The following is a 25,583-nucleotide window of genomic DNA, read 5'->3' as shown; positions in this document are numbered from 1 at the left end:
CAATGGCTGTATTATAATACATTGCATCGGGGGGGGGGGTAAAATAAAATAGTAGTAACAGGCCCCACATCATAGCACCAGGGAAAATGTATAAAAGGGGGGCGAAAAAAGAAAATATAACGAAAGAGAAAAAGAAAGAGAAAAACTGGAGATAAAGCATACAGAATATTATAACATAACATAAAGTGAAATAAAACTCAAAAATTGCATGATAATTCCCATTCCCGATTCATGCCCCCAAAATCCTCTATGGTTTTCAAATGATAAATCCAGTAAACCTCCCTAGCTAAAAGTCGCTTATTGACATCTCCCTTCCTAATATCAACACATGGTTTATCAATGACTTGAAATTGAAAACGTACCATATCTGTATGTGTCGATTTGGCATGTTTGGCTAGGGCGGATTTCTCATCCCCTCTTTCTAAAGCTGAAAGGTGTTCCAAAATCCTGACACCAACAGGACGTGTGGTTTGGCGAACATATTGGGCCCCACACCTGCACGTTGCCAAATAAACTACCCCTTTAGTCAAGCAATTGAAATATTGTGAAATCTTGTACTTTCTTTTCGTATTCGTACTAATAAACTCCTTCGAGACTTTAATTACATTACAAGCTTTACACCTCTTTCGCCCACATTTATATGTTCCCTTATACTTAAACTAGGTCTTATTCTGTGTGTCATAAGTCGATCGATACAGACTCCTAGAGACCCAGGAAGCTATATTTTTACCTTTACGGAACACAAAGGAGGGAGTTTCATCTATAATCCCAGCTAGAAGGGGGTCTTGTAATAAAACTGCCCAGTGTTTCTGTATAATGCGTTTGCCATTATACATCTGGTTAGAATATGTATTATGTAGTACAAAACATTATCTTTGAGTCTGTCTGTCCTGCCCTTCTATTTACTTTTTGTACAGATCTATCTCTCCTCCCACCACTCGGACTGTACCTCTTATCCTCTCTATTTTTGTTCCGTTTCTTAGGTTCCAATAGACTATCCCTATCTAACCCCACTGCCCGATCAAAAGCCTCCTTGATGACTGCAGTCTCATAACCACTTTCAATAAATCTGTCCCAAAGCTCCATAGCTTGATTAGAAAAATCTTCCCAAGTAGAGCAAATGCGCCTAAGACGGATGAATTGTCCTGTGGGGATGCCTCGTATGCATGACAGGGGATGACTGCTTGTGGCATGCAATAGCGTATTTCTGGTGATAGGTTTACAGAACATAGTAGTTTGAATACATTCACCTATGGCTCGAAAGGATACATCCAAAAAAGGTATTTCAGAGTCATGCAATTCATATGTGAATGTAAGACCCTCTACTGCTTGATTGCATATATCAACAAAATCTTTAAAGGATTCAGAGTCACTGTCCCAGATTCCTATACAGTCATCGATGTACCGATAAAACTGTACTATTTTCGACCTATATGGGTTCAAATCGCCAAAAATGTGGTGCCGCTCCCACCAACCCACGAAGAGGTTGGCATAAGTGGGTGCAAAGGAAGCCCCCATTGCGGCACCACATTTCTGAAGATAGAACCCACCATTGAAGTAAAAATAATTGGTATGTAATAAATACTCTATGGAACGCAGTATAAATGCATTTTGTGATTCTGGGAAACAGCACTCCTTCTCCAACCAGAAAGCAATAGCCCGCGGGCCCAAATCAGAAAGAATAGGGATAGGGCTAAAAGGTGGGCAATCCATTGCCAGTTTAATATGAGGCCAGGCTTGGCAGACGTTACTGTCAGTGTGTGACTATGAGTTTAATGTATCAGCCATCTCCAGCAGGAGCCTTCATTCCCCCCGGAGCTGTGCATTGTCCCTTAAGACAAGAACATGGCACTTGCGTGTCAAGATATCACTGTATGAATGAATCGGAGGGATGTGTCGGACTTGGAAACTGGAACTCACAGCTCGACAGAGTCTTTCTAATCCATTGCACTCTGACAGTTAAACAAGTCCTCTGCACTCAACCCATTATAAATATATTAAAGACAGAGACATTTTGTGCATACTGCTACTGAAAAATGCCTTACCCTTTAAACAAAACAGGGATTGTTTGTCCATATATTGCAATATATTTAAGATGGCCAACTACGTCAAAGTCATCCCATATCTGGCCAGTCCTACGCTCAATTTTATCTGATTCATTTAGAATTCTATTGCTTCATTATACATTTTATACATTCTTTTTTTTTAATTATATAATGAAGCAATAGAATTCTTAATGAATCAGATGAAAATTGAGCGTAGGACTGGCCAGATATGGGATGACTTTGACGTAGTTGGCCAGCTTAAATATATTGCAATATATGGACAAACAATCCCTGTTTTGTTTAAAGGGTAAGGCATTTTTCAGTAGCAGTATGCACAACATGTCTCTGTCTTAAATATATTGATAATGGGTTGAGTGCAGAGGACTCTTGTAGTTGACTATATGTATTTTGTGGTCACAGCCTCATTGCACCCCCGCCTAATGGTTTTAAAAAATAGTGGTGAGCACAACTTTCCCTTGTTTGTTATACTCTGACAGATAAGACATAGAGGATCTCAGGGAAGCCTTGGTGGACTTTGATCTTTTTTGTATCTATAATGACATTAATTAGAATTGTTCTATTTCCTATTAGATGGTTCCTGCAGATAAACTAAAATTTCCAGAATCCTTCATTACCCGAAATCTGGGAGGGGATAGAGTTGCATACAGTATATTGCCCACTGTCACCAAGTTACCTTCACTATCAGCCCAGTCTTCTCATCCCTTTCATTTGCATCTGAATAAGTTTCACTTGCTGACATTGAAAGAGTAATTGGATACATAAGGGGAATGGTTAAGGCTCACCTAAAATACAGAACACAGAATACAGAACCGCTAGTTTGGTCTCTTCTTATGGCATCTGGTTTGATACTATACAGTTGGGATTTGCCCCAAATGCTTGTAACTAAGAACCAGACCCGGTGTTAACTCGAGCCCTTTCAACTCTAGAGGGATTAACTCTAGAGGGTAAACTCTAGAGGGAACCCCCCCCCCCCCGACTCGTAAAATTGCCTTGATCCTCAAAGGTAACAGTGGCTGCAGATGGCCAGAAATTGCAGAAACATGGCATTTCAGATTCTTAGTTAGTTGCAAAATAGGTTTATGTCCCAATATTTCCTACAAAACTTATTGCTTATGCAATCCTTGTCCCACTAGACAGGTAGTTGGCCAGATAAGCCAGGCAGGGAATTTGAAAGGCCTCATGCATGCAATGATGGAATTTGAGGCATCCGCATAGGGCAACCAGAGGGTTTATGGCACAGACCTTTTCTTCCTATGCCAGTTTGGCTTTCTGCCCACCCCTTGTTTGGCAATGTGGTTAACAATGGATACAAACTCCTTACCATCGTAATGCTAATAACTAATAATAATTTAATAACTGTATGGTCTCCCACTATAGCAACCCACCATCCACTAATTCACTTAAAGGGGAACTGTGAAAATGAAAATTTAATATAAGCTTCCTCATATATCATACTAAAATAAGAAACTATCTAAATACAATTAATTGAAAATTCTGCATCGTTTCTGAAATAATCAAGTTTATGCTCACTATTCTTCTCTCAGCATCTGTTTCTCTTTATTCTGTCATCTTGCAGGAGTTGGGTGTCAGATATTCATTCACAGATACAATATATCTTATTCTGGGGCTCCTTTAGCCTAGAAGATATATTAGAGCTCACTCTATTAGAATCACCAGAAATCCTGTCTCTCTACATGCAGAATTTGTGCAAAAGGCAGTTATTTTGTTAGATTTTGTATGTACTGGAATCAGTTATTTAAGTGAGCTCTAATACATCTGCTAGGAAAGGAAGCCCCCCTATAAGATATTGGATAGTTCCCCTTTAAGCTTGGCGCTGTATACATGAGCCAAAATAGAAACCAGTGACTACATAGATCTGGTGATGTACAGATAGGTGATATAAATAATGTAATTACAGTATAAGGCTAAACTGAGCATTTCTACTATATAATAAATCTCAATATCTGTGTAGCAGTCATATACAGTGCTACGCAATATGTTGGCGCTATATAAATACATGTTAATAATAATAATAATAATATTCTAAAATATAGCCATATATGAGACCATTAATTGTCCAGGCATTTTCAGAGGCCCAGGTCACCAAATTCTCCTACTACCCTGCTCAGCAGTGCCTCCAGCTACCTTCCCTCTCAGTGTTAGACTTGGTGGGGGCTGAGCTGACAGCAGCACGCTGTGATATCACAGGATAGGTAAGAGCATTGGCAGGAGTCCCAGAGCTCTATCATTCAGCTAATAATAAGCTTCTCTAGGGTGGCACGCTCTTATTCTGGTTGAAACCATTACTTAAAGCAATCAGTGTATCATCTGTCAATGCACGTTTTTTTTTAAAGTAGTGGCTTTCAGTTGAAGCCCTCCTTGGAGACTTAATATTTGCTCATAGGTCCCCATTATCAAATAACAAGGTTAAAGATATATGAAAGCACTACTTATTTCAAAGTTTCAGGGAGAGTGATCAGGCTTTCCACCCCAATGTCACCCTGATAAGTCTAAAGGCTGAGCCCCCCAGACACCTCTATTGGCCTTTTCTTCCAGTTTGGGAATTATTGGGGCTCATTTATCAACACCGGGCAAGCCATAGCAATCAGAGAATGGCTTTTTTTCAGCCAGCTATAGGTAGAACAACGAATGCAGCGATTTTATTGGTTGCCATGGGTTGCTGCTCCCAGGCAAATTTGCCCAATGTTGATAAATGAGCCCCAGTCTACACAGCAAACAGATTTCTAAACCAATATATTTTGGGAGCTAAGCAGTAAGTCTTGGTTCAAAGAGCTTGCTTTCAGATATTCATTCAGATACACACACACGAGAAGATCTTTTTCTTTTCCATCATCAAAAGGGAAATATCGCAGGCATCAAACCTTGCATTCATCACAGCATAATCCCGTTAGATCGCTATTATATTCTGGTGCTTTACCCAAGGGATGATACATAGATGCAGCTTTTATATCCATGCATGCAGCATTCTGGCCAAACTATGAAAAATGTATCCTATTTACTGGTGCAAAATATTAAAGTGAAAAGCAACATTTCTGGGTGACACACAAGTACAATAACCTGCCTTAACTGTGTGCTCTATTCTGAGAGTAGGGCAAGACGGAGACAGTAGGGCAAGGTGGAGATAATAAGGAAGAATAAACTGAATAAATCACCAAAACTGTGCCTGGGTACCGATCCAAGCTCAAGTGTAACTTCTGTATGGCCCTAGATGGATTCTGTTTGGCTCAGTGCTAAGGATTTGGCCAATCGAATTCCTGGAATCAAAGTAATGATACTAAAAAAGATTTCCTAATCCATCTTCTTGCTTACCTGGCCAGAGCTCCTGCTTCCAAAGATAAAGTCCCCTGTCAGTAACTTAATTATAAAAAATAAAACATAATGTTTGTGGCATCCCATTGGTCTGTCTGATGCATTCCACTAACATTCATTTATTTTTAAAACACCTCGAAAAACTGCATCACAACTTTCAAACTGAGCTTCCCCTTATTAGGAAATAGCACTGCAGCCCTTATGGCTGATTAGCTGCAGGAAAGGATACACAATTAAATGGTCAAGAGAGCAGGGGAAATTGGGGGGGGGGGGTGCAGTAACATCTAGTAAGTGCTGAATTGAAAGTGAAATCAATTGCCAGCCCAGCCTCTATGCCTAAAGCCGGCCATAGATGCTAAGATTTGATCGTAGAATCTCCAATACGTCTGTGGAGTGTCCCATCATTTTTTGTGCCACGGCGATCGGTCATTCAGACGATCGGACAGGTTTGAAAAATTGTGTCAGCTACCGATAATATCTCTGCATGTATTGCCGATCTGACGATATGAGAGACCAGCTTTGTTGGACATAACTTTGACACGATTGCTGTCAGGGGCAGAACATCTTCTATATAGTAGGGTCTGTTAGTAGTACAATGGCTACTCACCACATCAAGGAAGTGGCCCAGGTGCACCGCCCTGGGCCCTCAGCACAAGGGGCGGATAAACTGAAATCTCGAATAGAAGCAGGCACTCAAGGGCAAAAACTTCCACCAGGCAGATGTTCCAAAAGTGAAAAAGTTTATTGTGTCAAAACAGCCTGACGCGTTTCGTGTTCCAAACACTTGGGCAGAAAATCGTCTGATCTGTTCTTTTACTACTTTATTTGATTGGAATGGTTAGTGGCAGGTCGAGAGATGGCACCAAATGATCGTTCGTCCAATGTGAAGGTAAATCTGCACGTCTATGGCCAGCTTAAGGCATAGGTACACGTGTCTTTTGTTCTGTAATTTTAGCTGGGGACTAGGGATGTCGCGGACTGTTCGCCCGCGAACTAATTCGCGCGAAAATCGGCCGTTCGCGTCCGCCGAATGTTCGCGAACGTCGCGCGACGTTCGCCAATTTGGGTTCGCCTTAGCCGGCGCTTATTTTTGCCCTCTCAACCCAGACCAGCAGATACATGGCAGCCAATCAGGAAGCTCTCCCTCCTGGACCACCCCCACACCCCCTGGACCACTCCCCTTCCATATATAAACTGAAGCCCTGCAGCGTTTTTTCATTCTGCCTGTGTGTGCTTGGAAGAGCTAGTGTAGGGAGAGAGCTGTTAGTGATTTGAGGGACAGTTGATAGTAACTTTGCTGGCTAGTAATCTACTTGATACTGCTCTGTATTGTAGGGACAGAACTCTGCAGGGATTTGAGGGACAGTGAGTTTAGGTTAGTTAGCTTTGCTGACTAGTAATCTACTTTCTACTGCAGTGCTCTGTATGTAGCTGCTGTGGGCACTGCTTCTGATCTCATCTGCTGACTGCTGTAATAACCCAATAGTCCTTGTAAGGACTGCTTTTATTTTCTTTTTTGTTTTTTTACTTTGCTACTATAAGAGCCCAGTGCTATTAGTCTAGCTGTGTTGGGGAGTGGGACTGGTGTGCTGCTCCTCCTAGTAGTTCACCACTACCAGCACCAACCAGAGTCAAAATTGTTACAAAGTATCTTATTTGCACCTGTTAGCTGTTCTGAGCTCTCTGCCAAAAGCTAATTAAGTTAGAAACTGTTTTTTTTCTGGCTGTTCAGTGCAGAGAAAAGAGGGACTTTCCAGTACAAAAGAGGGACAGGGGGTTGAGTGGTCAAAAGAGGGACAGTTGGGAGGTATGCAAGTGCCACCTAGCTGTGTGAGCTTTTTCACATTCTGTCTAAATAACAATAATAATTCCGTGTCCGTAAACATCACCTGAGTGATGTTTTTACAGCAGCAATAATATATTCCGTATCCACTACTGTATACGTTGCCCTTGCAGGCATTGTTTGCCCAGTCTTTAACCAAGTGCCACCTAGCTGTGTGAGCTTTTTCACATTCCGTGTCCAGAAACACCACCTGAGTGACATAGTGTGATTTCTGCCCTTTACAGCACAAAACGCAGCGCTGTGTCAACAATGGATTTTTTAGAAACATATTTGCCCTTGATCCCCCTCTGGCATGCCACTGTCCAGGTCGTTGCACCCTTTAAACAACTTTAAAATCATTTTTCTGGCCAGAAATGTCTTTTCTAGCTTTTAAAATTCGCCTTCCCATTGAAGTCTATGGGGTTCGCGACGTTCGCGAACCGTTCGCATTTTTGTCCGGAAGTTCGCGAACATGTTCGCGAACATTTTTTCCGACGTTCGCTACATCCCTACTGGGGACATTAATCAGACATTGAATCCAGGTGACAGAACAGTAAGCTTGAATAAGTATGAAGGTACTTATTAATCAGGGATGATCAAGCAGGCAGGATTCATTGATGCGGCTGCATGGGGAGGGAGGAAAAGTATTCATACTTGTTGATGTTTGAACCGTAGAAGTTGCATCAACTGGATCTTTGTTAACGACAATGAGTCCTTTTCTGATGTTAAAGGGCATGTAAAGTCTAAAATAGAATACGGCTAGAAATGCTGTATTTTGTATACTAAATATAAACATGAACTTACTGCACCACAAGCCTAATCAAACAAATAATTTATGTTTTCAAAGTTGGCTACAGGGGGTCACCATCTTGTAACTTTGTTAAACATCTTTTCAAGACTAAGGCTGTGCACATGCTCAGTGTGGTCTGGGCTGCTTAGGGATCGTCATAAACAAAGCTGTTTGAGTTCTGCATGGCTGGGAAGTAAGGCGGGGGCTCCCCCTGCTGTTCATAAGTATGATTGTTTCCCTGCTCAGCAGTTAGGGACCGTCTGACAATTCCTATCCACAGCAGTAAATGAAGGGAGAACTTCACTGCATAAAGTCAGGTTTCTTATAAAAACGGTACACATTTTTTAATTAAAGTATATTGGAGATGGGTTTCTTTTTCATTAAAGAAAGTAAAAATGGGATTTCATTTTTTTGCCTTTACATGCCCTTTAAGGAAACTGTGGCAGATTTATCTGACCATTTAATGGTTTCTCTCAAATTAAGAGGATCAGATCTTCCTAAGAGAGGAAAGGGTTTATGAACACCTTTCGAAAAAAAATATATCAGATTTTTTTTTCTCCCTATTAATAACATTGAAATCAACCATCATTTTTAACGGGCAGGCATGTAAAATACCGGCCAGGTGGCAACCCTAATGGAGATTAGGTTTCGGGTTTCTAAAGGATGCGGCAGAGAGTTGGTCTTTTACGAAGTTTTTTGAAGCTCTGTGGTCAAAGTTGTTGTTCTTTTATTCAGCTATGAACTGGTGGTCAAGAACAAAAAAAGAAATCCAAACCTTCTTCACAAATCTATCTGTGAGGCAGGAAGAAGGATTTTGGGGCAAAAAACTCTCCAGACCCTTTTCAGAATCCTAGAGAAGCCTTTAAGAAAAAGCAAGTGACTGGCCTTATTGACTCTGAGGGATGTTTGCAGAAATCCATGGAGGGTATCCTCAGTGTTGTAAGGTCATACTATGCTGGCTCATTCAGATTTAAGGCTTTGGAGAGGGAAAGGAATGAAAGCTTCTTAAAGGCGACCTCAGGACCTAATACAACAGATGTGGACTTTTCCCCTTTGACAGCAGACATCGAGGAGGTGGAGGGTGCAATTGATAGAATGAAGTACAAGAAAGCTCCGGGGCCTGATGGAATAACAGCAGAATTACTTAAGACCTTTAAAGAGCTATTAGTCCTGGTGTTAACAAAGGTGTTAAATGAGTGTCTGGGGAGTGAGTTGTGTGAGTCAATGAGAGTCTCTGCCTTAATTCTGCTGTCAAAGGAAAGGATGATGAGAGGATTGAGAATTGGGGGCCGATTGTCCTTCTCAATTCAGATAGGAAGTTTCTGGTGCGGATTATTTTTTCACAGTTAAGTTTATTTTCTGGCACTTTATTATCATCTTGTCAGTTCTGCATGGTGAAGGGTGTGAGCATCTTTAAGGGAAGCTTTTGAAATTATGTAAAGCAAATACGGCATCCCGGGCAGATTCATTAGTTGGATAAAAAATTTGTATGATGGGGCAAAAAGCTTTCAACTAATTAATGGTTGGCAAGGTAAAAGTTTTGAGGGCAGGGCCGGGGTATGACAGGGCTGTCCTCTGAGTCCTCTTCTCTATGTATTTGCTCTGGATCCCTTCCTGAGGATGTTGGAGAGGAAAGGCTTGGAGGGGGTCTGTGTGGGCAGCCACTCAGGTTTGTAGCCTACACGGAAGATGTTTCAGTGATCATTTCTAATCAGGCGGAGGTTGAGGTGGTCACTAATTGCATTAGAAGTTACTCGGGGGCCTCTGGCTCCACTGTTAACCAAGAAAAGTCGGAAGATTTTTGGACTTTAGAAGGGGAACCAGCTTTTCAGGTTGGTGATTTCCCAGAAGCCCCAGAGAAGGTAAAAAACTTGATAATAAAATTTGGGCGGAGTGATCATTTAGCAAAAGTTCAGCATTGGAGATCTTGGAAGCTGACTTATACAGAAAGGGTTAATCTGATCAAGACCTTTTTGAGCCCATTGTTTCTTTTTTTTTGCTTATGTGTTTCCCTTGCCAGAATCTCTCTACTCTCGGGTAGGGATGCACCAAATCCACTACTTTGGATTCGGCCAAACCCTCAAATCCTTTTTGAAGGATTCGGCCAATACTGAGCTGAATCCGAATCCTATTTTGAATATGCAAATTAGGGGGTGGGAAGGGGAAAACATTTTTTACTTCCTTGTTTTGTGACAAAAAGTCACACGATTTCCCTCTCCACCCCTAATTTGCATATGCAAATTATGATTCAGATTCGGTTCGGCCAAGCAGAAGGATTCGGCCGAATCCGGATCCTGCTGAAAAAGGGCGAATCCTGGCCGAATCCCGAACTGAATCCTGGATTTGGTGCATCCCTACTCTCGGGTCTACAGTCTGTTCTTCGCGCACTCTGGGGAAATTGACTGAACCCAGTAAAAAAAGGGGGGACATTCCTGCAGAGGAAAGATCGAGGGTTAGGATGGTTAGTTCAATTGCCTTCTTTTGAACCATTTTCCTAAAATTTAATTTTGGGAATCAAGGGATGTATTCTCTGTGGGAAAACTGTGTCAGGTCTTGGGTTTCACCTTTTATAAGAGACTAGGTAGAGTGAAGGGGGTCAGGGAGGGGGTGGGTTTCCACTGCAGGGTTAAACTTACTGAAGAAATGGAATCTGGGTCTGGGGGAGATGGAGGATTTCTCCAGGAAACAGTTGTATGAATCAGTGCTCAGTTACTTTTTGTCTCTTCACTGAGTCTGAGAGATTGTCCCATCTCTCTCTCTCTCTCTCTCCTCTCTCTCTCTCTCTCTGCAAGGGTGGATTCATCTGATATTTTTTAATGTGCAATCAACTGATTGTCGCCAGGCGACCAAATCTCCCTGAATCGCCCAGTGTGCCCTTACCCTTAAGCTGTGAGTCTAACTTTTCCCAAGGGACCTGTTATCTTATATTGTTACAATAACTTATTTGCTTATCTTGAAATTGTTACTAAAGTATCTTATAAGCAGCTGTGGCTGTTCTGGGCTCTCTAAAAGCCAATTAAGTTAGAAACATTGTTTCTTTTTCTGGCTGTTCAGTGCAGAGAAAAACTGGACTTTCCAGTACAAATGAGGGACTGCAGGTTGAGCCGTCAAAAGAGGGACTGTCCCTCTAAAAAAACGGGACAGTTGGGAGGTATGCTTCAATATTAAAAAAAAAATGTCACAAATAGAAAATAGAAAGTGATTGGAAAAAAGTATTTAATTCTGGTGAACTATCTGAAACCAACTGAACTCAAAAAAGAGTTTGAAGGTGAACAACCGCTTTAAATGCTGATTTTCTGGATTTTTAATGATTTTGAAGATTAATTTATGTAAGAGGACAGTATCTTTCAATATACAAAGCTGTTGCAATTCCCTGTTGGCTTTTATAGGTATTCCATATGGAAATGTAATTTGCCTGTTTCTTGCTTTTATAGGAGCCTGAGTGTTGTTAATGTAACTAGAATTGCCTGACGATTCTTCTCATAAAATCCCAGGCTGCAGTCATATGCAAGTAGGGGGGCTGATTTTGCCATGCGCTTTTCCCCGATGATTCAAATCTGACTAGCCCATATTGATGGATATTTTACGGGTCATTAACCTTCACAATGAAGAGCCCCAATGCAAACTGATGGAGACATAAGGGCAACACAGCGGGGAGGAAATGTACACAGAGCTGGGGGTGGGGGAGGAAGGTTTAGAGCTATGGGAATTGAGAACAAACTACCACTGGCTATAACACTTATTGGATATGAGCAAGTGGCCAGTGACTCACCGCAAGGATTCTGCCACAGGAATTGAACCCTATTCTGTGCATAAATACACAGAAATAATGATTGCATGTCTGATTGCATGTCTGCATGAATTTAGCAGGGATAAACCTATTTAACCTGCAGCTCCCAGCTGTTGTACAACCACAACTCCCTACTGGGATGCTGGGAATTACAGTAAAAACAGCGATAAACACAATATATATGTATAAAAACAAAGATACAGAGAAGAAATGTTCTGGGCACACCATAAGATATAACCTCATACTGTACTGTCTAAGGGAAACAATATGACACTTTTCTCTGATATGTATAAATACAAATATACAGAAAAGGAATGTTCTGGGCACACAATAAGATATACCCTCATACTGTACTGTCTAAGGAAAACAATATGGCACCTTCTACCCATATGTAGAAATAAAATACACAGAGAAGGAATGTTGTGGGCACACAATAAGCTATACTCCCATACTGTACTGTCTAAGGGAAAAATATGGCACGTCTCTCCCATATGTATAAATACAAATATACAGAGAAGGAATGTTCTGGGCACACAATAAGATATACCCTCATACTGTACTGTCTAAGGGAAAAATATGGAATGTCTCTCCCATATGTATAAATACAAATATACAGAAAAGAAATATTGTGAGCACACAAGTAGCTATACCCTCATACTGTAAAATATGGTAGCTCCCAGCCATATGTTTGTTGCACAATAAGCTATACCTTTGGACACTATGAAGCATCATGTGGCACCCACATGTGTACAAGTAAGATTCTGTGGATCTAATAAACTTTGACCTCTTATGTTACCGTAAGCATTAAAGCAATAGACATGCAGCTGTTAAGGCTTCTCCTGGATACATTTTACCTTTAATGGATGGATGAGTTGGGCAGTGTTTCAAGCCTCTAGTTGCAAATATAGATCCTATAGATCTCCTATAGACCAGGGACAGACACGCAGTGTTGGAAATACACTACAAGCCCCAGCATCTCCTGTGTTTTTAGGATATCACTATAGAAACATGCTGAAATTCCACAGCTTTCTTAAGCTGCCTGGGTAGGATTAGATTGCCTGGGCTTGCACTGCATCCGCATCCCTTTCTGATTTAGGGTCACTTGTATCCTTATTACTGAGGTCATGCTATACTCTGGCATTGTCTGTGTCGGTGCCCATTCCTCTAAGAGGTGGATATTTGCATCATCACCAGACCAAAAGCCCTTGCACATCCAGTGTGTCTGGATTGGCTGCAGTGGAAGATCCGGGCTCCTGTAGAGTAGAGGCACCAAAACAGCAAGACCCAGAGCTCCCCATCACTAATTGTCCTAGAGTTAGCCTGTTCTTTAACTGGTGACGCCTGAATGAATTGATGCTTGAGAGCAGGGCTCGCTCTCTCTCTGTCGGCTGTGGGCGGACTTGCATTCAGATCCTCTCCTCCTTAGAAGTGCAGGCAGAAGGGTTTTCTGTTCATTCAGGAGAAGCCTTAACATCTGCAGTACCAAGCAGCAATGGTGAGTACATCACGCTGGGCTTCCCAATATTTTAGATAACCGGGGGCTGTAGGTGTCTGCTTTCAATCTAAGCCCAGCCAGCGATGCATGCTCCATGGGCAGATGTGACAAGTCAATCCCATCAGGATGCAGAAGGCTTAGGCATGTAAGTCTTTGATGATGTTGCAGTAGGAGATGGGAAAAGATTTAGGATGGTTGCCTGGAGCAATATTCCAATATTCCACAACGGCTTGTCGGAATAGATTGAAAACAAGTAAGCTTTGAGTGTAATCTGCAAAGCAGATAGACAATATGCAGACCCCTTCATCACTGAAAGTGGGGCTTACTGCTTTATTACTGAAACCCCCTAAGGGAATGCTGCAACCTTTCTGGCGACCAGGGTTTAAGAATGATCTTTCTTGAACATTTTTACTCAGTCCTTTTCCCTGTTTTCTACCTTGGATAAAAGAGATCTGAAATCTGTAACATTTCTCCTGCTTCCCACCCCCCCTTTTTTTTTCTTCAAGTTAATTGACACAGAGAAGATGTCAAAGCACTTTGAAATTCTGTCTCCTGGTGTGGGGGAAATATTGGCTTCCACCCATTCAGAAACACACTAACGGTATTTTTTCACCCTCTTTTCTTCGCAGTGGCGCTTGGTAAATACATGATCTGCAGGAGTCAACATGATCACCAGTCACAGGGCTTTGTACCCAACGCACTTCTTTTTGTGCTCTATGGTGAAATGCATCTCCAACAGGAAGGCTAAGGTACAACCTGAAAGGCAGTATGTGTGACAATCTGGCATTCCAATATGTCATCTCTGTCTGAGGAAGGCAAGCTGGATTAATGGCTATCATCTGGCTAGAAGGGCCAATGGATGTAAGATTGTATTGATCATCAACTTTTAGTTGGTTTAGCCATAAAAGATCTAAAAGAAGATCCTTTAGTAAAAGTTTAGCCACAATCCTGGATATCAGTTGACCATGAGGTGGCATCTCTTGCTACTTCTTGTGATCTGCCTATATCTTGTAGGCTTCCTGGACCATTGTGAAGCTGTGGCAAAGACTAAAGGTAACAAAAATGCAGGACCTGCCAAAAAAACTGCCAACCCCCCTAAAGGGAAGGACGTCAACAATACAGCCGTGCCTCCGGTTGTCACCACCAGAAGGGTGAAACCTCCTGTTGTGGTAGCCTATGACAAATGCATGGGCTACTACGATGTCAGCGGTCAGTGGGACAAAGAGTTTGACTGCAACCACACTGCTTACCGGTACTGCTGTGGAACATGCTCATTCCGATTCTGCTGTGACACAAAAACCAAGAGACTGGATCAAGTTTCTTGCAAGAAGCCAGTGTGGACTGCAACCACCAGCACTGATGTCATTGAGTCCATGGAGGAAGAGGCCTACGACCCTCGCAATGACAAGACCAACACAACTGTATACATCACAGGTGGCGTGATCGCATTCATTTTTATTCTGGGGGTCTGTGCCAAAATAGCTTATGACAAAGCAAGAAATCCTCCCCGGGAAATGAACATTCACAGGTAACATTGTTGCTAAAATTAAAGAGATAAATTGGTTTTGGTCAACTGCCATAATTTTGTCCACTTAGATGTTATCAGTTCAGTGGTCCAGTTATGGGGAAGGTTAACTGTGTTGCAGCAGGTAATCATGGGGTGCGTATCACCCATAGGCAAATATAATTTGTGTAACTAGGCTCTGTGTTCTACTTGGCAGCAAATCTCTGCATCACTATAATGGGGACCACTATAACTTCCAGTAAAACTCTCTGCTGATCTCCCTTCCAAAGGCCTCATTGGCAAAATGGACCCCTAGCCCCCAAAACTAATGTCAGGGTAATGATACAAGTTGATTTGAGACATTTTTCATTGTGGTGTTTTGTTGCTCTGTGAGAAGGGTTCAAAAGCGTTCCAGATCACTCCTTGACATTAAAAGCAATTGAAAGCACCTTAAAAACCCTTATTGCCCTGTTTCAGACTGATAATGACCTGCACAGATCTGCACCAGGTGCTTTCAGTTTAAAGTTTGAGTGGCAGTAGTTTTTGTCCTCCATAAACAGCACTACAAAATGCTGAGGCCAAAAAAATGCTCCAAATGTGCCATTTCCCTTAGGTAGATTAGGAAGCTTTCAAACCTGAAAAAACCTTATTAAATCCCCTTATTTTTGTTGGGGACTTGTGGACCCCTTGATGTATACCGTATTAGAATTGCAGCTTATTGTCCAGTATAGCAAGTGCCATGACCCCATACTCTCCAAAATCAGGGTTAGATATAAGTTAGGGCAGAAATGGCAGGTGCACTTGGACCCAGTACCAGGGAGCAAGATGAGCATGGAAAATGTTTCTGGGGGGCTAAATAAGGCCTGTTGTCTACTTGGTTGTCTCTGTGTGGGCTGGCAGGCTACAGGAGGGGTTGCTTGGCAGAACACCTGGTTTTTGTGCACCTGCTTTGAGGCCAATAGAAGCGACATTCAAGGAGTTAGTGAACAACATGTTACACCTGAGCCACTGGTTGGGGCACATTGATGAAGAAATACAAAGGGCATTATATATGGTTGAACAATTGTTGGGTGGCTTTAATACTTTCAAAGCAGGTAGGTTTTAGACTTGCTGCCTTCCAATTGTTACTATGCGACAGCTAAATCATATCCTTTCTTATTATATAACCTGCTTTCAGTGCACTTGGCATTGAGGCTGATTTTACCCTGGCATAACAGTCTAAGTGGCAGAGGTCTGGCCCACACATTGATACTCCATTGACACTGAAAGAGTTAAATACTTCAATGTATGATTTTCCCTCCCACACATACAATAAGGGATTTAGGGCTGGTGATGCTATTAACTGTCACAGCATGTCGATAGAGTCCTGCTACCATGTGACTTATTGGCTTCACTTATTCTATCGCAATAGCTTTGGGGGCTTTTGTTTTATTCTTCTGACTATTAACCAGTCACTTACCAAAGTCTGACTTGGTGGGGAACCGCTCTCCATCCTTTAGATTTCAGACACCTAAGCTCTTCAAATGCACAGTTCCATTTGTTCAGAATGGAGTGCTCTCAAAGAGCACGATGGACTACAGCTGTTGTGGTGCTAAGAGGTTCTGCAGCAGCTCTGTTCTATTTTTTATGCAGCTAATGTGTTTCCATAACGAATGCATGGGGGACTTTTGTACTGGAGTTTCTTCGATGCTGTGGGTTTTTGTTGGGAGTTCAGTTCTAGACTAGTAATGGGCGAATTTATTTTATCCAATATTGCCTTTTAAAATGGAATGCTTTTTTAACCTTTTATATATATATATATATATATATTATATTGTGGTATCTTAATTCTCTATACGGGAACAACAGTGTAGCAGCACCATGGTGTTTGCCTGAGGTGTGCTTAAAGCTCTGCAGCCCAGCATTAGGTGTACTGATGAAACTACTGAACTCTGGTTCCTCATATTTTAATCCAAGGGATGTCCAAACAGTGGCCCTCCTTTTGCCAACACTCACCAGCAATCTATTGGTTTGTCACATTCGGGGAGCTGTAGTTTACCACCTTTATAGCATTTCTGATGTAAAACGATTGTGCTTTGATTCATGCGGTCTACTTTGTGTGTAATATGCTGTGAATGTTTGTGCAGGTGCTTACTGAAGTCTTTCTACATGTATGATGTTGAGGTTGTACCACCTCTTGCTTGACTCCTTGGTGATGGGGACTAGAGAAGCTGGCAGAATGGAATTAACAGCTGGGGGCTGTCGGTTGAAGGGTGTGACTTGCTGTACCTGAGGAATAATCAGGTATTCTGCCTGGACTTTAGCTGCCCTTTAAGAAAATGAAAAGTAATAATGAGGACTTGCACTTTTATAGAAAGCACTATTTGGCTTTAGTATTGAACTACAAAACCCAGCAGCTGTTGGAGGATGCTAGGAGTTGTAATTCAAGTAGGTATTAAAGAATTGTAGGTTAGAATCTTACCCCTACAGCTGGGCATATACCGTACATTTATCCTGATATAATATTTGCAAAGGTTTTAATGAAACGTAATAAAGGAGATTGCAATGAATCGCACTGAAAATAGATTTTATCTTTGCATTTGCATTTTTGCAACAACAATAAGACAGTCTTGGATCCATAGTCAGTTGCAACAATTTCAATACAGTTCATATACAATAGGATTTCCTGTACAGTAATATACAAGTGATTGAACAGGTACCCCATTATTCTACAACCATGCTAACCTAGTATCCCTGAGACTGAGGACCCTTCTGTAGCCTCTAGCCTCGCCATACCAAGTCATATTTCTGAAGGCCCCCTCTTGAAGAATAGGTAAGTTGTATCAAGGGGGGTGTTGTTTTTATCAAGCTTAGTCAGCCATTAATTGTTGGGCGCTGGGGGGGGACATAAATACATTTCCTGGCATAGAACAGTAGGGTATGGAAAAGAATTCTCATGGCTGCTCTTGGGGTAACCTTGTCTACTATGCCTAGACTTACCTTGGGGGATAACAGATGTTAATAAAAATAACATTGCTTTCAGCAGCTCTTTACATGCTACATGAACACATATGTTTAGAGGGGGTGCTGTCTTCCTTACACCGGATCCGTCGTAAGATGTTATGGGAGAGCTTGACCTTGACGGATAGATGTCACTTTTATCATGTATGATCCAGATGCTGTCACAATTTTCCCCAAAGGAATCCAACTCATGATATGCGGAGCCTGTAGCTTAGCAAAGGTTATATAGATGAGTTATGACTTTGTCATCGTTCTGGTGACATCTGTAGTTCTTGAGCATTTAAAAGTAATCCATTATTCTGACGTGGCAACCACCTTTACAAAAGGATTTCATCACATCTTGAATCAGCTCGCTGTCATAAGGATATAGCTTAACAAATGGCTGCAGTGGTATCTACTGGTCATACCCTCATCATATATCACCTTGGGGACAACTCTGGCAACTCTTGCAGATCTCAAACCTCTGAACTTTGTACATTATTTTGATCTAACAAGCATTTTTCAAAACTATTTCATGTTATCATAAATCATCTCTACTCTTATCGCACCTTAAGATGTAGCATAGCGAATGGCTGCAAGTACTTGATATAATTTGATATACATCTGATATAAGAAGCAGATTTCCCAAACTAATTCTGTGTTATCTGGAATCATCTCACTCTTATTGCACCAGGGGGCCGTAGACGTAACCATTCCAAGATAGATTGTTCGTTTCAATACACACGTGTAGAGCTGAATATACAGGTAGAAGCAATAGAATTCTACGTGTATCTGACGATTCAGCACTAATAATGGCAGATGTTTGGGTGCCTTCAAAGGCACCCGATCAAAATTTTCTGTCCAGCCTGATCGACGAGCCGGCATCCAAGTCTTCTACTAATATTGCTCTTTTCCCACCATACATGCACCGAATAGCGTATGAAAATGCATATATCTGTGCGTCTATGGCCACCTTAAGATGATGTAGGCCTAGCATGTGGCTACAATGATAATTATTTGGAATCAGTGCCAGTCCAGGCCAACCTGGGGCCCTAGGCAACCCAGCTGGTCGTGTCAAGTCCCTCCCCCTGACACGTGTATGAATGAGCGCACACGAGAAAGAACACGCATAAATAGATGCGGACGGTCTCTCTCTCTCTATCTCTGGGCTCTATGAGTGAACGGAGTGGAGACAGGGGATCGGACTAGGGGTAGGCAGCAGAGAAGGTGCCTACCCCTAGTTCTGTTTGGAATAACTCTGGCAACATATGTTATTAATTGTCTCATATACATTTATATTTTGACTGCTTATTATGATGCAGTCATCATTTTTTCATAGGGAATTTATGTTGCCTTCAATCATTTAGCTCTGCTTACACCTAAGAATGTAGGTTAGCATATGGCTGTAGAAAGCTATTAGGTGGAGCTTTGGTTATCACTTTGGAATAACTCTGACAACCTCTGCTATTTGCTATTTGCTTAACATAAACCTGACATACCAATTGGACCTAACAAGCCTTTTCCCAAATCTGTTTCTTGTTATCTTGAAATTATTTCTCATTTTATCTTAAAGGAACAGTAACACCAAAAAATGAAAGTGCTTTAAAGTAATTACAATAAAATATACAGTTTCCCCGCACTGATAAAACGGGCGTGTTTGCCACAGAAACACTGCTATAGTTTATATAGTTGCTGTGTAGCCATGGGGGCAGCCATTCAAGTCTCAGGTTACATAGCAGATAACAGATGCACTCTGTAGAATACCATTGTATTCTGTTACAGATCTGTTATCTGCCAAGTAACCTGTGTCGTTTCTCCTTTTTCAGAATAAATGGCTGCCCCTTGTTTATATAAACTGTATTACTTTATAAAGTAAACACATAACTTTTACCAATGCAGGGCAAAAGTACATTATATTTAAATTATTTTTAAATGCTTTTATTTTTTGGCGTTACTGTTCCTGTAAGATGTGGCCTAGCAATAGCAAATAGTAGCCTCATGGGATATCACTTTGGAATAACTCTGCTAGCATCTATTATTCATTTCTCACAGATTTAAATGCCCTCTATCTATCTATTGTGATGTAGCCTCCATTTTTGATAACAAATTCATTTTCTCTTGAATCTTCTCACTCTGCTTACACTTTAGAAAGTAGCTTAGCATATGACTGTTGAAGGATGTCTGGGGGAGTCCAAGTTATAACTTTGGAATAACCCTGGCAAGATCTGCTATCATATATATCCTGGGCCTGGGCTGGAGGGACATCGGGAAAAAACCTGGGGGGGCCTGGCCTTCATAGGCCCTGCTGACCCAGTTCTGCTCCTTTGCCTGCAGCAGCCCCTCTCGCCAAGCAGCAGATGTATGTGGCGTCGCTGAACAGACATATTAGTAGCAGTGCAAGGCAGGGTGCTGAAAAGAGGGTCCTTCTGTTCATATGAAGGGTCCTTGCAGTCCCGGTGGGCGCTAACATGCCAGTCCGACCCTGTCTCCTAATATTGTCATAGTTACAGTACATAGTTAAATCAGAATAAAAAAAGACCATAAAATGCAACCCCTCCAAATGAAACCCAGCATCCATACACACGTGGACATTGAACCCTCCATACACTCACATTAACTATATATACCCATATCTATACTAACTATAGAGCTTAGTATCACAATAGCCTTTGATATTATGTCTGTCCAAGAAATCATCCAAGCCCCTCTTAAAGGCATTAACTGAATCAGCCATCACAACATCACCCGGCAGTGCATTCCACAACCTCACTGTCCTGACTGTGAAGAACCCTCTACGTTGCTTCAAATGAAAGTTCTTTTCTTCTAGTCTAAAGGGGTGGCCTCTGGTACGGTGATCCTCTTTATGGGTAAAAATTAAGTTATGTTTCTATATTGAATTTTCACTATTTTGTAATTATTTGCTGCAGTGAACTAATAAATGTTTGAAGTGTTACAATTTTTGTGGATGATTTGCTTAAAACGGTTGGACCCTTGCATAGTGCTCACCTATAGATGGCAAGTATCAATGATATAAAGTTTTAGAACAACACTGGTCCAATTAGAAAATGTTCCATTTACCACCACTCTTTATAATCTATTTTTTTAACCAGTTCTCTATCCAGGTACAAATACTATGTTCCAGGCCAACATTCCTTAATTTAACCAGTAATCTTCCATGTGGCACTGTATCATATACTTTAGCAAGAAAAGTGTTGGGGTGGATTAATGCATAGGCTGTAGACTTGGAGCCCATCTATAGTGATGGGTGAATAAATTTGCCAGGCGCAAATTCACAGCAAATTTCCGCGTTTCTACACCGGCAAATAAATTTCACCAGTGTGAAAAATTTTTCTTTGCACGCCAGAAAAGCTGCTAGCATCAAAAGCGTTGCACATCAACATTATGGACACCCATTGAGTTCAATGTCAGCGTCAAAATGTTTTGAACATTTTTCGCAGTTTCTCTGATTTTGCAGGAAATTTGAGACTTTTTTTGTCGAAGCATAAGGGGACAAATTTGCCCATTAATACCCATCTAGCTTTATCTAGCTTATTCAATAATTATTATTCTCTTTATTTTTAACTGCACTGATGGGCCTGGGTCCCATTGGGACAGGTGCACAATCGATATCTACTCGGAGAAGATGTGGCAGCCAGACAAGGCAAGGCGTGTCATTGGTACTCGTCATACCCAAGTGCCTTAGAGAGCTCAAAGTTCTCGAACACATGCCATGCATGCGACTTACTTGGCTGCATTATCTTCCCCCAGTTCGTACTGACCGTGAACCTGTCTCAACCTAACCCAGGTCCAGTAGTGCAGATAAAAATAAATTTAAAAGCAAATACAAATAATAATTGAAGAAAGTTAGATCATAGGTCCCTTGTGTCTCCAGGTGCACCCTTGTCCCTGAATAATTGTTGAGGCCTAGAAGGGGTAAAGAGTAGCTTATGGGTCTCATATCTCATTAATCCATCACTGATGTAATTTTTCAAGAGTACTTATATTGTCTTAAATCATCTTACTCTGAGTACACCTTGAAAATCAGCCTAGCACATGGTTGTCGAGAGATATCAGGGCTAACCCGCGTTATCACTTTCTATGTAAAAGTGAATCATAAATAAAATTTGATGTAAAGATTAAAGTTCATTGAGGTTCTTTCCATGTCCTATAATGCAAAATCTTCTAACCTTATTGGTATGAATTGACACTTTGTTCATGTTCTGTGCAATTTACATTTTATGAAGTATTTAAAAATAAGAGATGTTAAGCAATCTGTTACTACGTCTGGGCCACTTCTGCTGCTTTGTAAAGACACCAGGTTCTTCAGCATGGGATTCTTCTCACTCTAGGTTAATGTAGCAAATCGGCCCGGGGGATAAATAATCCTATTAATTTTGCTTACACTCAGTGCTGTGGTTTGCCAGCAGAACATTATTCAACCAAAGACGTGTGTGTGTCGCTGATTTTCTCCCGCTGTTCTGGAGTTGAACTTCCTGGGGCTAGAATATGCCCAACAGTGAATTCATTTGTATTGGTGGTGAAGATTGCGATGTACAGGGGTTGAGGAGATGGTCGAGTGCCCTGAGATGGGGAATTGAAAGCAGGTGAATTGATTGCGTGGAGCTGATGTTGCATGTTGCAACGGTGTCCTCTAGAGCTTGCTTTGTTAAAGGTCAGGATGACAGGAGAATTTGTTAATTTTCTCATTCTCGTGTACACTTGTGGATGAGACATAAAGTCTGCATGTAGCAAAGACGTTCTGCTCATCTACAATAGAATATTTAACTATGCGTCTGTACCATTAAGCATTTGTTCATGATTGGAACAAATTATAAGAAAAGACATCAGGAACCTCAACAGTTTATGTTATGGTCCCTCAACAACTTCCTGTACTTCACTTTTCTCCTTATTGTCTTAGTCAAGTGAAATGGAGTCCTAACTCTTGCTTGGAATCCCTGGTACCTACAGAGATATAGTCATCACGCAGTGAGTCACCACTGGGTCTCCTCTTGTGCCCAATGAGCTCACATTCAACACTCAAGGAAGTTCAACCATGGCTCCTCTTGAATTAAGATTGGCATGTAGTCCATTCCCTTTTCTACAATCTGGGTGGGTGGGAACCCTTATTGTGTGGAAGTGTGAATAAAATTAGTATGTGAAGCAAGTGTGAATTCAGTAATTGTGTTTTGGCAACAGGAGGGACATTTTTTATGAGTATTTCCCAACTGCATGGTATATCCCCCCTCCCCTTATCTACTAGCTATGGTACATTCCTCTGTCCTTATTGCTAAGGACAGAGGAGAAAGTCAGAAGCGGCACATGTTGGAATAGTGCATCCATGTGTCACTCCCACGTACACAAACAGAAGTGAATGGACATAATGATATATATTGAAATAATGAGTACTAGCTAAAGACCTGCAGGCCGGTTCTCTAGGTAACAGCACACAGCTATTATTGACGTCACAATTGTAGATTCCCTGGAATCTGTCAGTGGTTGTTGTGTGCAGTCAGATGTGCTCCTGGTATAACACAACAGCCACTACAGCAAAGAGACAAATCAAATCAAAGAGACATAAGGGCCCTATGCAATGTGTTTTAGGAGGTATATTTTTCATGGGGGTCCCATATTATCCATACTTGACTTGGACACACCAGCACTGAGGCTCAGGTGATTGGTGTGCTGGTAATTTGAGCCCTGCGGAGGAAGAGCCTTGCTAACATTGTAGTACGGAAGTTTATAGAAATTCCACCAGTAACTTTAGAAGCAGCTGTGCATGGAGTGCTGAGGGGGCATATGACGTGACAGGAACAGGGGTGAAGCTGGAGGTAAAGTGGGCATGGTTTAGATGCACCTGGATTTGAAGTGATCCAGGTTGACATCTCTTGACCATGTTCTCTAGCACCATTTTGCCTTGATCTAGCACTATACCATAGTTGCAATTCACTTGCAAAAAATGTCTTTCCTTATACCTGTGAAAACATTTGTTGTTCTGGGGAATCATTTAAAAATGCAGAAACCCTCCACAATATGCATACAGTATATATAGGAATAGACAAGCAGGATTGAAAAGCATTTTGTGGTCCATATACCTCAGTACTTGGAATAAGTGTTTTACTACAGATGCCCCCTAAATTTGCTTCTCAAGACCCACCCCTAGGGGTATTATCCCTACTTCCATCCACATCTACAATGTCAGGTCTTTTGCAGAGATACTCAAATTGATAGAGTTCCAGAAAGCAGCTCTGTCATAGATTTTACATAATTATATTTCCCTTATACAATATATCCAACAGACTTCATTACTTCAGAGTAAATAGAAAAGCCTGCTGGGAATTCATTAGGAACAAGGGACTTCCAGTGTCAGCTTTTCCTTTAAATCTAGCTGGGGAGAATGACTTCAAAGTCCCAGTAAAGGGAGCCGGATGAATACACGAGAGATAGAGAGTGACAGATAGATAGATAGATGATAGATAGATAGATAGATAGAAATCTGGCAGAGTACGTTTATATAGGAATTCCATTGGAACACCTTCCTCTCTGTTGGGGAATGTGGAGCATACTACAGTGCATCTCTGGAGACCCATAGAAACAAAATAAAAGATTGGTGGGTGCAAAAGAATGGAGAGATTATGATTCATTCAAACTGCTGAACTTGTAAAATTCAATATAATAGTAATAGCAATATAATACTACCAAGAAGCCTTACAAGCAGTAACTAGGGCCATGCAGCATCCCTTGTGTTCTTGCCTGCTGTGGGATAGCAGTGCGATCCACTACAGGTTTTAGCTCAGCCAGCAGAGGAATTCGATTTTATTGACCTCCCACACCTAGAGTTGCCACCTGGCCGGTATTTTACCTGCCTGGCCGGTAAAAATGTTGCTTGACGCCAATATTATTTATAGGGAAGAACCAATATAGGAAGGCCAGTATTTTTTTCCAGAAAAGGTGGCAACCCTACCCACACCTGATAGGCTGTTATACCTATTATTTAAATTTTCCCACATTCTGTCTGATAGAATTATAATTAGGGATGCAATGAATCCAGGATTTGTTTCGGGATTCGGCCTTTTTCAGCAGGATTCGGATTCGGCTGAATCCTTCTTCCCGGCCGAACTGAATCTGAATCCTAATTTGCATATGAAAATTAGGGTGTGGGAGGGAAATCGCTTGCCGATTGTCTAATCGGAAGGATTCGGGGGTTCGCCTGAATCCAAAATAGTGGATTCGGTGCATCCCTAATTATTATGAAAAGGATGTGTAATTAATTATTCCCGATGCTCTGTGGATAGTGTTACTGACTTAGCATGCTGCTTTATCCAGTGTTTTGGGTTACTAAACGCAGCATGGTTTGTGGTTATGGCGGTGAAACCAAACTTCCAGGGCCATTCTACATTGCTCCAGGCAACTAGTTTGCTTATAGCCTGTACAAATGGATACCATAAAATACTAGCATATGTACTAAGAACAATTTAGCAGGAACAGCCCCCTGATCATAGCCTGTATAGAGAGATACCATAAAACCATGGCAGCACAAGTATTCCTGTAGGAACATCCTTCTCGACAATGAGAAAATCGTCGGATGAAAGTGTACAATTGATATAGTTTTTGTTGCACTTCACTATGGTGACAAAACCCTATTGTAGTGAGTAGTGATGGGCGAATGTGCAGGAAACTTGTGAAATGCATTGTCATTGGGTGTTTCTTGATGTGATCTTCTGTTGTGTCTGTTCTGTGCTCTCTGCCAAAAGCCAATTAAGTTAATCTGTATGACAAATGTTGTTTGGACACATGACCCCCCTGGTTA

At 41.4% G+C, this 25,583-nt stretch overlaps 1 protein-coding gene across 6 annotated transcripts in view; it reads left to right on the top strand.

The window, feature by feature from the left end:
• The first annotated feature begins 12,674 nt into the window (after positions 1-12,674).
• shisa6.S (shisa family member 6 S homeolog) overlaps positions 12,675-25,583 on the top strand; it is a 115,586-nt gene continuing 102,677 nt past the window's right edge. For 2 of the 6 annotated variants that reach the window (XM_041578340.1, XM_041578339.1), the window contains exons 1-2: positions 12,677-13,293; positions 13,923-14,821. In XM_041578340.1, the coding sequence (XP_041434274.1) occupies positions 14,259-14,821 (563 nt within the window). In that variant the 5' untranslated portion in view covers positions 12,677-13,293; positions 13,923-14,258. Of the gene's footprint in view, positions 13,294-13,922; positions 14,822-25,583 lie in introns of all 6 variants that reach the window. The other 4 variants (XM_041578338.1, XM_041578341.1, XM_018238561.2 and 1 more) reach the window with 4 other exon arrangements.

The sequence above is a fragment of the Xenopus laevis genome, chromosome 9_10S, assembly GCF_017654675.1.
Source record: "Xenopus laevis strain J_2021 chromosome 9_10S, Xenopus_laevis_v10.1, whole genome shotgun sequence".
NCBI lineage: Eukaryota > Metazoa > Chordata > Amphibia > Anura > Pipidae > Xenopus > Xenopus laevis.
This window is presented reverse-complemented; position numbering and strand designations above follow the sequence as displayed.